At 36.1% G+C, this 15,993-nt stretch overlaps 1 protein-coding gene across 2 annotated transcripts; it reads left to right on the top strand.

Moving 5' to 3' along the window:
- The first annotated feature begins 129 nt into the window (after positions 1–129).
- On the top strand, positions 130–15,492 carry LOC306865575 (cell cycle and apoptosis regulator protein 2-like). Of its 2 annotated transcripts, XM_079410273.1 has the most exons (19): positions 136–213; positions 452–493; positions 569–654; positions 1,582–1,696; positions 2,622–2,757; positions 3,139–3,256; positions 3,932–4,081; positions 6,322–6,532; positions 6,612–6,722; positions 8,662–8,825; positions 9,333–9,459; positions 9,563–9,691; positions 9,839–9,961; positions 10,824–11,060; positions 11,137–11,283; positions 12,393–12,501; positions 12,590–12,778; positions 14,055–14,227; positions 14,348–15,492. In XM_079410273.1, the coding sequence occupies exons 2-19, from the start codon at positions 482–484 to the stop codon at positions 14,387–14,389; spliced, it is 2,379 nt and encodes a 792-aa protein (XP_079266399.1). In that variant the 5' UTR covers positions 136–213; positions 452–481; the 3' UTR covers positions 14,390–15,492. The 2 variants fall into 2 exon arrangements, with proteins under 2 accessions (XP_079266400.1, XP_079266399.1); XM_079410274.1 differs by lacking the exon at positions 452–493 and having other exon boundaries at positions 130–213.
- Positions 15,493–15,993: the final 501 nt, after the last annotated feature.

The raw sequence follows: 15,993 nt of genomic DNA, 5'->3' as shown, positions 1-15,993 counted from the left end.
AAAACAATTCAAGAATTTTTAAGTCACATTTAATGTCTTTGTACGGTCTCTTGTGTTATATTTACAGCCAAAGGCGGTGTAAGGCGTTTCACCTGCAGTTACTCTGAGCGACCGCTTGATGGCGCTGATGCGAAACGCCCTTCTGATGAACAGACAGAAGACAAACAAAAGCATCAACGTGGAGGAAAAACAGAGCACGAGCACAAAATACTAGTAAGTTTCACCGCTTAAATGTCGCAGGACATTAATCAACACCTCTCCTAATAGATAAGTCCTAAATAATGATATGTGGGTACGGGAAAACGGCATTAAACTGCTGTGATGTAACGCCGATGCAGTAGGAAGTAGATATTACACATACTGCTGTTGACCTACACAACAGCCGGACTAATTAACTGTATTTCATATATTTAATTCGTGCATTTCTATTGTGTATGCATGTGTCCCAAAGCTTTCTTTTGCATGCAAAGGAGAAAAGAAAATGGAGACACAGGTATATATGATGAGAATTTGTTCATCGTTATTTCTGGTTTATTATTGTGTAAACACTAAATTATTCTGTGTTCAGATGAGGCAGAGGGTCTTCACCGGGGTGGTCACACAGATGCAGGAGCATCATGGGATTGTGGATCAGGAGGTTCATTTTCCAGTGAGGTTTGTGTGTTGTGGAGTAACTAGTTACATGCAACTAAATTATGTAATTTCATTGCAAAATAAGTTTTAAGGTGTCCTTGTTACAGTGTAATTATATATTTAAGTACTGAGTAATATTACATGTACTTACTATATGATTAGGGTTTTTTGCATGTAATTATAACAAGGACACCCCAACATAAATGTAATTGGTACAGTTACTGATAACAAAATGTGTAATTAAATTACAGTTACTTATGAAAATGTTAATGATTACAAAGGGGGTAGCATCTGATTTTTTTCACACACACCCACACATACAGATTTAATTGATTTCTTTCATAAATTGCAGTGACTGAAATATGAGACACCAGTGTTTCAGGCGTTTAGGAAACAGAATAGGACGCATGCTTAGTCGATAACTCTTTTATTTACTATTCGGTTTTATGCATATGCTTTATTTTTTAAGATTAACTGTGTTTTCCAATGCATTGTTCGATGCCGGTGTTTTCTGTCATAGAAATGCATTTCAAAAACAGTATAATAGCTACTAAACTGTTTCTTGTTATGGTTTTAAATCTGTACTTAACCTCAGAATGACCTTAAAGTACGTCTTATTTTGTGGTAGCTGTGCTTTAAAATTAAATTATTATAATCTTAATTCAAGTGATGAAAGACTAATCAGGGTTGAGTACTGTAACATTAACCCTGCCTGGTTTATATGTTTGAAAATGATTAACTCAGAAATTTAAATCAAATGCAATCAGTTAATACTTTAATCAAGTGATGGAAGTAATTGAAACATTTTAGATAGGGTAACCTGTAATCTGTAACCTATTACATTTCCAAAGTAACCTTGCCAGCATCGTATGAATCATAACCTGAGTGTGAGGTTGATGTGATGAAGTGAGGTCTGAGGCTCAGGAGGGCTTGTGGTTTGTGCCGCAGTGTTGTGGTGGGTCGTGTGCCCCTGGTGGGAGAAAAAGTGTTGGTGAAAGCGGTCCAGGACCCCCTGAAGCCCATCTGCTGGACGGCACAGAAAGTTCAGACACTGAACGGACAGGTGGGCAGAAAGGTTTTGGGCTAATATTTCAATAAAATCCTCTTTAAGAGGTCACTGTATAATAGAATTGTGCAATTTGTTAAAAAAGCACATATTTTTGTGTGCATCTTAGTGTATTTGCATTAGCAGTGCTTGTACAGTAAATAATGGAAGTAATACTTTCTTGTATTTTCTCTTTATTTCATGATTTTGGATAGAAGTTCACTTTGACATGTTTTTTTTTTGTAATACTGTGAAATATTAGAAATGAAAACATCAAACTTATGTTTGAATGTGTTTTAAAATGTAATTTATTTGAGTTTTAAATGAGTTTTTAACATTATTACTCCAGGCTTCAGTGTCACATGATCCTTCAAAAATCATTCAAGAAAAATGTCTGATTATTATCAGTGTTGAAAACAGTTTATATTTTTGTGGAAACTGTAATAAAATGTTTCAGGATTCTTTGATGAATATAGAAAACTTAAAAACATCATTTGAAATAGAAATCTTTTGTAACATTATAAATGTCTTTACTGTCACCTTTGATCAGTTTAATGCATTCTTGATGAATAAAATGATAAATTTCATATCTTAGTGATCCTAAATGGTAGTGTACATGAAATTGTGCACATATGTTGACTATTTTATGAAAGATATTACAAAATGTACAAATATTACAATGAATATCTGTAACAATGAAAGATTAAATTTGCCCTAATCATAAATAACATTTATATTAATCATTTATTTGTGTTCTGGGAAGATGATAGTTCTTGGAGGTTAAAATGAAATATTAATGATGAATTAAATTTTTTATTTTTGGTTTCAAGATGCTGCATATTTAATGACTTGAGATTATAATGAAGGAGTGTATAATTACAATGTTATTTTTTATACCTGATCTTCAGAAGGTTTGTCTCTTTCTCTGGTTTCTTTCTGTCAGCCCTTCAAATCTCCTCCTCCGCTGCTGCCCTCCATGTCATCCAATCCGAAGCCTGGCATTTTAGGGACCAAACCGCAACCTCTGCTGAAATCTCCCAAAATACCACCACTGATTCCCAGCATGCAGCCAAATCCTGGTACATGATGCAGTGTTGTTATCATTCACTAAAACTGTTAGGAAACATATTTGTTAATAGAAATAAAGCTCAAATAAATGACATAAAAACACTTGACAAGTACAGTACTGGTAAAATATTTTATTTGTTTATTGATTTTTTTAAAGGCTCTATTCGGCTCACCAAGGCTGCATTTATTTGATCAGTAAAAACATTAAAATTGTGAAATATTTTTCCAATTTAAAATAACTGTTTTCTGTTTGAATATAAGTAAAAATGTAATTGATTGCTGTAATCAAATCTGAATTTTCAGCTTAATTACTCTAGTCTTCAGTGTCACATGATGCTTTAGAATGATATCTGATATTTAGCGGTCATGTAAATCGGTCTGATATGTGACAGGTGGCATGATGCAGATGTCCCATCACCAGCAGATGTCCTGGAACGGTCCGTTTGACGGTTGGGGTGGAGGACGGAAGAGACACGCTGAGGTCATGGGAGGACGTAGAGGTGGACGCTGGTGAGTCACAATGCAGTGGATACTTGTGTACTGCATGCTATTTAAAAAAAATCCAGTATGTAGTGATTAAATGCTTTTGAACAGCTTTATGCTACATTGTTGTCACATGACTGCGCTACATTTCACATTACGCTGTAATTTGGCTCCATTAAGGGCAATGCATTGTGAAAATTGTTAAATATTATTACAATTTAAAATAAACACTTTCTTCTTGTATTTATTGTAAAATGTAATTTATTCCTGTGATTTAAAGCTGAATTTTCAGCATCATTACTCCAGTCTTCAGTGTCACATGATCTTCAGAAATCATTCTAATATACTGATATGCTGCTCAATAAACATTTCTGATTATTATCAATGTTAAAAACTATGTTTATGGAAACCATGATACATTTTCTTTTTCAGGAATTTTTTATTAATAAAAAGTTCAAAAGCATTTATTGTAAATCTTTTGTAAGTTCATAAATGTCTTTACTGTCACTTTTGATCAATTTAATGCTCTCACTCTCTGAATAAAAGTATTGATTTCTTTCAAAAAGTTTGCAAGAGCATTACAGTCTGATTTGTTTCAGTACCTCATTTAGTTTTTTGTGTGAGCGTCCTTGAATACTGTCCTGTTTTTAACGCGCTCCTCTGCTGACGCATGTCCTTGTTGCTCTTTGTGGCGTGACTCAGGGAGGACGGCGGCGGAGGGCCGTGGGGAGGAGACGCCATGCACCAAAGACGGAAAAGATGGAGGGCCATCTTAGAGGAGGAAGCGCCCAAAAAGAGCAGCTCCATGTCCACACACAGCGCTCCGTTGTTCTCCTGTTTCTCCAGGGACACGTAAGTCGGTCAGAAACAACACGCCGGGACGTTCTGATGAAGCAAAAACTCAAGTCGAGTCAAGTTGAGCTTTATTGTTATGCTGCTACATTTGTGGAATGTCGTGTCTTGCAGAACAACGGTGCTACATACAAGTTACATAAATATAAACATACAACGATAGAAGTATGAGAAAACAATTATAGACCTATACAGCAGTTAACCATCTTACTATACATATACTATAAATAGTTGACTAAACATCAGACTGTACAAGAACTTTACATAAATACTGTACATGAGGTTGTGCAAAAGCGCTACTTTGGGGGAAGCAGCGGATAATGCAGGATGATTTGTAGTGCACAATATATTATCATATTGAGTCTTTGTAGCAGGGAGTGTTTATAAAACGTGTCTAATGTACATACAGTGAAAAAGAGTTTGTTACTGCATGTGGTTTGTATAGCCCACTCAGTATAGCTCACTTGTTTGTTTAGCCCACTTCAGTAATTTCACTGTGTGTGTGTGTGTGTGTATATATATATATAAATATATATATGAGTTCATCCCACTCATTGATGTGAGCATAAGTATTGGGACAGTTGAACATAAGGCAGATATAAAAGATTAAAAGCTATTATTTAGTTGCAGATCCCTTGAGCACAATCACAGCAGTGAGTCTGTGACCCATAGACATCACCAGACTCTTGGTCTCATCCTTTGAAATACTTTTCCCAGCCTTTAATGCAGCCAGTTCCAATTGTTGCTTGTTTTGGGGAGTTTCTGCCTTTACTCTCCTCTTCAGCTGGTGAAATTCATGTTCAATCAGATTTCAATCTGGAGATTGACTTGGGCAATCTAAGACTTTCCATTTCTTTGCTCTTATAAATTCCTTGACTGAACTGGCAGGGTGTTTTGGGTCATTGTCCTGATGCAATATGAAGCACTTCCCAATGAATCTGGTGGCATTTTCTTGAATATTGGTAGCCAAGATGGTTTTGTACACTTCTAAATTCATTCTGCTACCGTCATCATACATTAAGTCATCAGTAAAGTTGAGAGGGCCTGTTCCAGAGGCAGTCATGCATGCCCATGCCATGACACCACCTCCACCATGCTTTACAGATGAGGTTGCATGCTTGGGATCATTTGCAGTTCCCTTTTTTCTCCACATTTTTGCTTTCCCATCACTTAGATAAAGGTTCATCTTTGTCTCATCGGCCCAAAACTCTTCTGGCTCACCTTTGTGCTTTTTATTTTTTGCAAACTGCCTTTCTATTTTTGGAGCTGGTCAGAGGTTTGCATCTTGCTGTGTAGCATCTGTAATTCTGTGTCAAAGTCTCCTGAGGACAGTAGATTGTCAGAGCATCACCCATGCTTCTGGAAGTTGTTTTTTTTTGACACGTCTTTTAGGGTTCATTTTCACAGCTTTTATGATTTGTCTGTCATCAACTACTGTTGTTTTCTCAGCCGATCAGGTAGTTGTTGGTTGCTGGCGTCGCTGGTGGTTTCCAAACTCTTGATTTCTCCATGCCCTTTGTTTTTGCTAGAGCTCTAACTGACTTCCTCTTTTCTTTTAGCATCCAAATTGCTTGCTTTTCTCTCAAAGTCAGCTCCCTCATCTTCATCCTGGTTTGTGTGTGTCATCATCGAATGCAAGATTCAGAATACAGAAGTAATGGATATAACTGATACAACACATTCCCTGCTTTTAATATCTGAAGAATTAATGCAACAGGACACAGCTGATCACTTAGAAAGACCTGTGAGGCAACTGCTCCAATACTTATGCTCACATCAGATAGAGGGATGAAACTCTAAAAGTGCTGAACTTCTTAGCTGGTAAAACATCTATGTGTTGAAACGGCTAATAATAAAATGTGACAGTCTGTAGTTTTGTCTCATATTCATCTTTTAATCATATTTGCAAATGTCTTGACTTCACAGCCAACAGAGCAATTTTGTCTTTACTGTTCCAATACTTTTGGGTGCCGTCTGAAGTTATCATCTAAAATGAGCATTTTTTATCAGGTTCCTATGTTTAAGTTCAGGAATTTGACTATAATGGCAATGTATAGGTCCTTTTCTATGCAATTAAAGTGAAACAACTGTACATAAATATAGGAGCCTGATAAAAATGCTGATTTTAGAAGAAAATTTCAGACGGCACTTATATATATCGCACACCCCTAGGGCTCTCACAGCCTGGGGGAATTGTCATTTGTCATTGTCTCATTGTGATTTCCTCTTGATTCTTTCAGCCAGACCTGTGATTATCTGGAGCTTCATCGGCGGTATCCACACCTGCACCTGCCCTTCAACCTCTTCCACCTCCAGCAGTCCTGGACTGAGAGTTTCCCGCTCGACCTGCCTCTTCCTCTGAGAGGACCGTGTCACTTTCATGTGGGCTCAAACCAGCCGGAGAGTCAAGCAGATGTTTGCGAGTCCACAGATGAGGCTTTCTCTGTTAGGGTATGCGTGCCGCTCTTTTGACAGATCGTGTGACCATGCAAGGCTCAGATTCTCAAGAATGGTTGTGTTCTCTCCACAGATTCTGTTGTTTTCTATGCCGTGCCTTGAGGACTTGTACTCACAGTGTTGTAACCTCTCAAAGGACGGTCAGACGCAGAAGGAGGCCGTACATCCCACTACACTTCTCAAAGTAAGAACATTCAGTCCTCAATATCTCATATATCAAATACTTATTTTCCACCATCATTTGCAAATAAATTCTTTAAAAATCAGACAATGTGATTTCCTGGATTCTTTCCCCCCATTCTGTCTCTCAAGATTCAAGATTTTTATTCGTCACATACACAATTATACAGAGTATAACCAGCAGTGAAATGTAAGTCAGGTCCGCTCCAAGGACAGTGCAATTGTATAGACATAGTTGAAGTGTACCTACAATGAAAATCACAGGCCTCTCTCATCTTTTTAAGTGGGAGAACTTGCACAATTGGTGACTGACTAAATACTTTTTTGCCCAACTGTGTGTATATATATATATATTATATACCAGAGGCGTCATGCCCATTCAAACTAAAGGGGATTTTTGAGCCAAGAGGATTTTGAATGCAGCTTCCAAAAGGCAAAAAATATAAAAAAAAATAGCCGAATCATATTTTTTATATTTAATACAATCACACTGGCGTGATTAGATCGTTCAGTGCGTCAAATCAACAGCTGCTAAATTCAAATCTACCTTCGCTAGCTGGCGCTGAGCCAAAGACGCGTTTTTACAGTGCTGCGTTATAACCAATCACACACAATTCTGTTGACCTTATGAATGCAATGACCAATCAGAGGCGTTCAGATGAGTCTCCGCTGAAACGCGGTGTTTCGTTCAGGGCGCGCACTCTCTGACTGAATTATCTGGCGAATTCTCTTATCAGAAACAACAAAGTGCAGAAGTGCGTACGATGTAAGAGATTCACTCCACAGTGAGGTCTTGATAATGTAAGTTTCCTTTGCTGTGTTCTGTACAATGACATTTCTGATAACTGAATGGACTTATCATGGGCCTTTCTTCATAGATCTTCAGGAAATAGGAAGAAGGAAGTCAAGTGATGTCATTAGTGTGATTTTTTTTATTTCAAAATAAAATATTTTTGTTAAACTGTAACACCAGTGACAACGCAGGGGACTACTACTTTCATTATTTTATAATATTTATTGACCATTTATTTTTGATAGTTGTGAATACATTATTGTATTTTAAATGGTATCATAATGGTATCATAACCTCAAAATAAAGGCTGTGGGGACGAGCAGTTTTGTGATGCTTGGAATTCTAGATAATTAATTAAAAAACAAACATTGCCACATTGATGGCTCAAGAAGGTGTAATTGTTCAAATAACATATTGTTTCATTTTAAAATTGTAACCCTAAAGTGTTTTTAAGTGTAATATTTCTGTAAAGGCTGAAGACAGACATTTCAATAGAATGACCCTAATAGAACATTTGGCTAATTTGCCCATCGCCCCTAATAGATTAACTAACCTGATATAAAGGTGCAAAATGCATTTACATGCAGTTTAATTGATGGGAATATTTCGAATAGCCTAAAAGGAAAAATTAAGCAATACATAAGCCTACTGCTCCCCACCCACCTCAAAAATAAGTGCATGACGCCCCTGATATATACTGCATACACACATCAGATTTTCTCCCAGCTGTTCACATCCAAGACATAAACCATGTTTATGTAGCTCCTCCACGTGAACGTGATTTCTCTTTTGAATTACGAATTGCAAAAATGCATCATAGACGAATGTCCTAATATTATTGCGGAATATAGAAACAGCTGGCGACTCTGGCGAGATAGAATTTGCAAGATATATAACAATAATAAATGCATGTGTATTTTCTTAATTTCTCCAGTACCGATAGCAGAACCGTTAACATCAGATCTTATCAAACACCGCTCTTTCATAATTTAACACCGGGGCCAGTTTAATACCAGGTCTCGGTACCCATGCCATTTAGAGACCTTTGCATGTCAGATATATGGTTTGTAGAGCTCATAGTATATGGCTTATAGTAGCTTTATAGAGTTTCATGTATAATTGTGTTACTGGATCTTTCTCTGTGTTGTAGTTTGTGATGGTGGACAGTGGAGGTGAACTGCGGCTTCCTGGAGGTCACTGGTCACCCAAAGCAGACGGAGCCAATCCAGTGAAGGACGGTTCGACGCTGGTCAACACTGCGCTCCGCTGCATAAAGGAACAAACTGCTCTGGACCTCTCAGCCTGCACGCAGTGGTCTGTATTTCATTTTTAATATCAGTTCAATACGGTTAAGAATTATTGGTCTGATTTTTGTCTTGCCAACGCGGGTTATTGTCATTGTTTGTATACAGAAAGGCTATAAGTAACTTAATAATAAGACGAAATAATAAAAATATGTATACTTTTTAATACACTACCCTTCATAATCCGTTTTTTAAGAAATTAATATTTTTTATTTATCGAGTATGCATTAAATTGATCAAAAGGGACAGCTGCAAATCAGCATATGATGATCCTGAAAATTCAGCTTTGCATCACAGGAGTAAATTATATTTTAGCATATATTCACATAGAAAACAGGCAGCTATTTTAAATTGTAATAATATTTAACAATTTTATTATTTATTTTTGATCAAATAAATGCAGTTTAGATTAGCAGAAGAGAAAAAATTTACTGACCCCAAATTTAAGCCACCTTATGTCTTTTATATATTCATTAGTAATCTGCACATGTCTCTAAATGTCTTTCTCTCTCTGAAGGCACAAGATGGCGGAGCTGAGATATCTTTCCGGAGATAAAATGGAGACAGTTGTGGTGTTGTTGCCAGATGTGTGGAATCTAGTGCCAGCAGAAGAAGACTGGGCAAAATTACGACAAAAACAGCTGGTACTGACTGACATCAGAGTTTATAAATATTATGCATAGGAAATATGCTTGAAATCACACCAGAGAAGTCTCCAAGCTTGTCCGTTTCTTTCCTGTCATCCAGGATGGTGATTTGTTGCTTCCAGAAAGTCCGTCTGTGGTTTTTCACCCCTCCGCTGGACTCAGTCTGTCTGTCGTGTCTCTGTCCTCACTGCTGGAGCCCCAGACACCTCAGACACGGGAAAGCTGTGAGGTGGGTAGTTATTCTATATATATATGACTTCTAACTTGTATTAACAATTCAGATAATACAACGTGCATGTTACATATGTTGTAAACTGGCTCAGTCATGATGTAATCTGCATTGTCTTGTCTGACGGCTCTCATGTGCTGGTATCAGGTGAGTTTGATGGCGGAGATGTTCAGCGAGATGCTCCAGAGGGATTTTGGTCTTGAGCTGTATCAGTATCTCTGCCGTCTGCCACAAGGCCCCAGCGTCAAAGAAGACAACAGCGCTCCCATGGTACACTAGACTGCACACGTGTTATTTTAGTATCACTGAGATACTATTATAGTTTAAAAAATATTTTAAATGAGTTCTCATTTGAGTATTTTCTGTTTTTATTTTCATTTCAGTTAAAGTTTTATTAATTTGGTAGTGTTTTTGTCATTATTTATACTATTATTATTATGATGATGATTATTATTATATATAGTTTTTATCCTGTTTTAGTTATTTTAGTACATCAAGTTAAACTATATGAAAATGAGAAATGTTGGCGTGAAATTTCAGTTTCAATAATATTTTTAATTATTTACTTTTGTATTTTCTGTTTTGACTTTAATTTGAGTTAGTTTTAGTAATTTTAGTTTATAATTTTAGTAACGTTTTAGTTTGACTTATTTTAGTACATCAAGTTAAATTAAATGAAAATGAGAAATGTTGCCTTGGCAACTAGCTGAAATAAAATAAGATTGTTTTTGTTTTTAAAGTTTAGGTACTGGAAGTTTATGGTTTTAGTTTTACCACACACTCTCATCTGAAATGTGCACAGGGAAAGGATACAAGCTCCTAAACAATTAAAATGTCTTTTACACTGTATTATATACTTTTGTAGATTTTTAGCATTGTATAATTTTGTGCTAAGTCCACTTTTAATGTTCGATAAGGTTTCTTTGATCAAAACCAATTATTAAACAGAATTAAATAAACTACTGTACCTTTAAGGTTTAAATGTAAATGACCTCTGTTATGATTGGCTGACTAATAAATAGGTGTTGATATGTAAATGTGGGCCGTCTTATGATTTACTTAAAAAAAAAAAAAAAAGTATGAAAATCCAGTTGTTAATGTAACTTTTTCACACTTTTTTTTCTCTGTAAAGGAGGATGAGCCCAAAAAAACAGACCCACAGACAGCAAAAAAGAAAGGAATGATCGATGCAAAGAAGAGAAAACTCAAAGAGAAGGATGGAGAGAGAGAGACAGAAGACGCCGCAGTGACGGACGAGACTGAACCGGCTGGAAAGCAATCTGAGCATCTAAAAGAGAGTAAAAGTCAAAGCGCAGGAGGAGACGGGCAGAGCAGCAGCGCCTCAGACAATCAGCCGTCCAAAGACAGCGTAAGAAATCACATTTCTCCTCTGCATCACATGTCTAGTGTTTCTCCTCCAAACATCTCTGTCTGTGTGCTTGAAGGAACATCCTCTGGGCTGGACGTCTGAGCTTCCCCGTAAAGTGCTTCTCTCCTGGGTGTTCTTTGACCGTCAGCTGACAGGAAGTCTTCGAGAGGCAGACCTGCTCAACATCCTGCTGTCTCTCGGCCTGTTTCTCAGTCCTGCTCAGGTTTCACTTCTTCCAAGATGTTTTTATAGAATTCTGCAAAACAAAAGCTTCATGGTTTAACACTTCATCACAGAAATTAAGGCAGACATAAATATGAGAAGTTGTTCTGTAAAATAATGTTATTATTATTAATACGTTATTATTAAATACCTTTTTATTTTACAGAAAAATAGTATGATTGAAATAGTAATATATTCCTTTATTGATTTGTTTACTTTTACTTTGTTTACTAGAATTCAAATCATAAAATAAAATTGAATATTTTGAATAATGATTAAACAATTTTTTTATTACTATATTATTAATGTTATTATTAAATGCTCATTTTTATTTTACAGTACGGTAATATTGCAATAGCAGTACATTTCTTTATTGATTTAAATAGAATTCAAATAATATTTTGAATAATAAAAATTATTATTATTATTAAATACTTGTTTTGTTACAGTAGTAATATTGCAGTAAATTTCTTAACTTTCAGAAATCAAAAACATGAAATAAAATATTTTGAATAATTAGTATAATAATTGATTATAATAATCATAGTCATTATTATTGTCATTGTGTATCGTTATATTGGGAAAAAATGGGTTTTCTTTCTTTTTTGTCCTTTTTTTGATGAGTATCTATAAAATAGTTCAATATAGCAAGAATTTAATCGTGAAGAGTTTGGATTTTGTGCTTATTAGAGTATTATGTTGAGTTTAAACCTATGAATCAGATCAACCAGCTGAGATGAATCACAAACTTTGATTCAAAATGAAAAAATATTGAAATTGCATAAGATATAGTCTTGTTTTGTAAAAAAAAAAAAAAAATGCTTAAAGAAAAATAAACTTAATCCAAAGGGAGAACAAGTTTATTTTTCTGAGAAGTTGTTTTAAGCATAAACCCACTCCATTTTAATCCATTTTTCATATAAAACTTAATATCTTAAGTCTTATTGCTTCTCAAGTAAATGTATCTTGACTTAAGAATATTTAGATATTTGTACTAGAAAACAAGAACTGTGGAAGAACAAATTTTTTTGCAGTGTACTGACATACGTTCTTGGATTCTAAGGAAAAACAATGTATTTTCAGTGTATCTGATGTCCCGTCTCTCCTCAGGCGCAGGATCTGGTCAGAAAGGCTGCAGTCGGTGGGCTTTGCCTCTACAGAAATCTGTGCAGTCGCTGGTCAGACGCCGATCAGACAGATGGCAGCATTAGTGCTGAGGGTGTGTGTGCTGGAAATCATGCAATCTAATAAAGCATGTAAACACATTTGTCTGTAGCATTATAAAAATGCCACTGTGTTCCTCTCAGGAAATAAAGCAATGCTGCCTGGCCAGCCATGCAAAGAGAGAGCATCCGCCCGTCGCACCAGTAACTCAGATCTGGTGAACTACAGAGGGAACGTCATTAACTTACCAAACCTACTACAGACACTGGAGAGCAGCAAAGCGGCCCAATGTGAACTGGAGAAGTGTGTCACCGCACTGCGGTCCAGACTCGGTGAGACCGGAATGCTTTAGAGGAATAGTTTGCTGAAAATGTACTCATTCTCAGGCCATCCAAAATTTAGATGAGTTTGTTTCTTCATCAGTTTTGGAGAAATGGAGCATTGCATCACTTGGTCAGCAATGGATCCTCTGCAGTGAATGGGTGCCGAGTCCAAAATGCTGATAAAAACATCACAATCATCCACAAGTAATCCACACCACTCCAGTCCATCAGTTAACATCTTGAGAAGCCAAAATCTGTGCGTTTGTAAGAAACAAATCCATCAAGTCGTTTTTAAACCATCACTTTTGGCCAAAGTACAAGTCCATAATCAATAATAATGCTTCATCCAGTGTAAAAGTCCATCTCCTGTTGTCTCTCACATCAAAATCAACTCACTTGTTTAGAGCTGTTTTGGACTGTTTTGGCTTGTAAACAGTGCTTGATCTGTGCAGATTTCTCTCCTGATTCAGATTTTTACTGGAGAAAACAATTTTATGGATAGAGGGGAAGTTGTGGCCTAATGGTTAGAGAGTCGGACTCGTAATCGAAAGGTTGCGGGTTCGAGTCTCCGGCCGGCAGGGATTGTAGGTGGGGGGAGTGAATGTCCAGCGCTCTCTCCATCCTCAATACCATGACTGAGGTGCCCTTGAGCAAGGCACCGAACCCCCAACTGCTCCCCGGGCGCTGCAGCATAAATGGCTGCCCACTGCTCCGGGTGTGTGTTCACGGTGTGTGTGTGTGTGTGTTCACTGCTGTGTGTGTGCGCGTTGGATGGGTTAAATGCTGAGCACCATACTTGGCAGTATGTCACTTCACTTATCTTGTATTTTTAAAGGGTTAGTTCACCCAAAAATGAAAATTAGCCTGTTTTACTCACCCTCGAGGCATCCTAGGTGTATATGACTTTCTTCTTTCAGACAAATCCAATCGGAGTTATATTAAAAATTGTCTTGGCTCTTCCAAGCATTATCATTGCAGTGGGTGACTCGTCAAATAAAGTGCACGCATCCATATTAAAATCACATGGCTCCAGGGCGTGAATAAAGGCCTCCTGTAGTGAATCCATATATTTTTGTAAGAAAAATATCCATATTTCAAACGTAATAAGTTCAAATGTCTTAATGGCTTCACAGGACATTAACTGATGGACTGGAATGGTTTGGATGATTGTGATGCTTTTATCAGCTGTTTGGACTCTCATTCTGACGGCACCCATTCACTGCAGAGGATCATAGCCATAATATTCCATGGTCATTTGAGTGGTTGTGTGGTGTGTGTGATTCAGAGGCAGCAGAAGCGAGGCATGCGTCTAATGAACAGGAGCAGGGCCAACAGAAAGAGCTGAAGAAGAAACTGGAGAAAGCCGAGACGCTCAACAAAACATACGAGAAGAGTTTGAGAGAAAACAGCGGTCAGATGATCTCGGTCATTGAGAAGATGCAGAGGATGGTTGAACAGGTGACATCCTTAAATGTTTGTTTTATATGCATTCTAGAAATTGTATTTTAATAGATTTGTTTTATATGCATTATTTATTTAGTCATATTTGTATCAATATACTGTGTTTTTACCGTTTAGACAACAGCCCTCGCAAATGCAGGAAAGGATGAGAAGGCATAGAGATGCAAAAGCTCATCGGATGGGGATGCAATAGCATTTGGACCGAGGAGAATAAACAAAAAAAACTGCTAAATAATTAAAATAATTTGTTAGCTGTTAAAAACATTAAAAAATGATGTCTTCATGCACATACATGAGAAAGAATTGCATTCATGGACATGTTTTTATTAATAGAAATGTTTTGCTGGCTTATTTTAGAATGTGTGTGCATTCATATGAAACTATGTAATATGCTTAATATGGACAGGAAACTTTGTGCTTTATTTATTTAGTGTTATTTAATTTTATTTGGTTATTAAATTCTGGCAGCTATGAAAGTATGATCCTTCCACACAACTGACAATCTCATAAACAGAGATGCAGATACGCAAACCTGTTCCTGGCCCTCTATGATGAAACTGTGTAATTATTTTTTACATGTGAATTTGAAATGACACATGTATGTCTGGTCAGGCTGAAAACAAGCATGGAACCTTTTTTTTTTTTTTTTCAAATTGAACTTTATTGTAATTCATTTTTATTGTGTACTGAAGCATTTCTTTACTATTAGAAACCATCCACCCTCAAGTGTTGGTATGAGAATAGTCTAGTGTTTAGTCTAGACTAAAATATAGTGAAATATACTGCCTGAATTGTTCCTTGCAGTTAAAAGAGTTTAAAGTCAAACCAATACAGAAAAACAGCTCTATTTGTTAATCTGCGATGATGAACTATTGTGAGAATAAATGCATTTTAATCTAAATTCTTAAACAATTTAGGAATGTTTGCAAACCGTAAGATATTGACCTGTTTTGGATGTAATTGGCAAAAATGTTTTTGTCTTTTTCTCAGGGACCATTTATTTCTTCTAATAGCCTGTTTTGAACAGTTGCATGTTTAATTGTCTTCCAGCAGAATTAAGTGACTGAGTAAAGTTGAAAACATATGCCATGTAATATTTTTTCTTTTCTTTTCATGATTTTTTGTCCACGAAAACCTTCACATTTTGTTCAGTGACTTGGCCAGTCCATCTCCAATCATGATGTATGAAAATGTATTTGTCATTTATTTTTGAGGAGCAGTCCCAACAGAAATAAAAAGAGTTCAAAGTATACTCCTAGCTTAATCTTGAAATGTCTATTTATTTTAGTTAAATTAACATATAACTTATTAAATATGAATGTGAATATCTTATTTAATCTCTATCAACATATGTTTGTTGATATTATTAGAATTAGAATGCTTTATTGTCATTGTGCACAAGATACAATGAAATTGCAGAGCTTCAGCGTAAGGTGCGTGGCACATAATAGACAGAAAGAGACTAAAAATAAATTACAAAAAGATTTACAATTAAAATATTAAGACAAAAGAACAAAGAGAATGAAAATAGAAATAATTGTATATAAAAATAAATAGGAAGTAACAGCTTGTTTAAATGATTATTGCACTGATAATGGAGGGGTCAGTGCATGTGTGTGTTCAGTTATATTAGTAATATTATTATGTTTTAATTATTAATATTATTATTAACATTGTCCTCATTTGTAAGTCGCTTTGGATAAAAGCGTCTGCTAAATGTAAATGTAATTTTAGTTTCATCGTGTATTTTTGAGCCACCGCGA

The sequence above is a fragment of the Barbus barbus genome, assembly GCF_936440315.1.
Source record: "Barbus barbus genome assembly, chromosome: 47".
In the NCBI taxonomy this organism is placed as follows: Eukaryota; Metazoa; Chordata; class Actinopteri; order Cypriniformes; family Cyprinidae; genus Barbus; species Barbus barbus.
The sequence above is the reverse complement of the archived record's forward strand: the minus strand, read 5'-3'. Positions and strand labels throughout refer to the sequence as shown.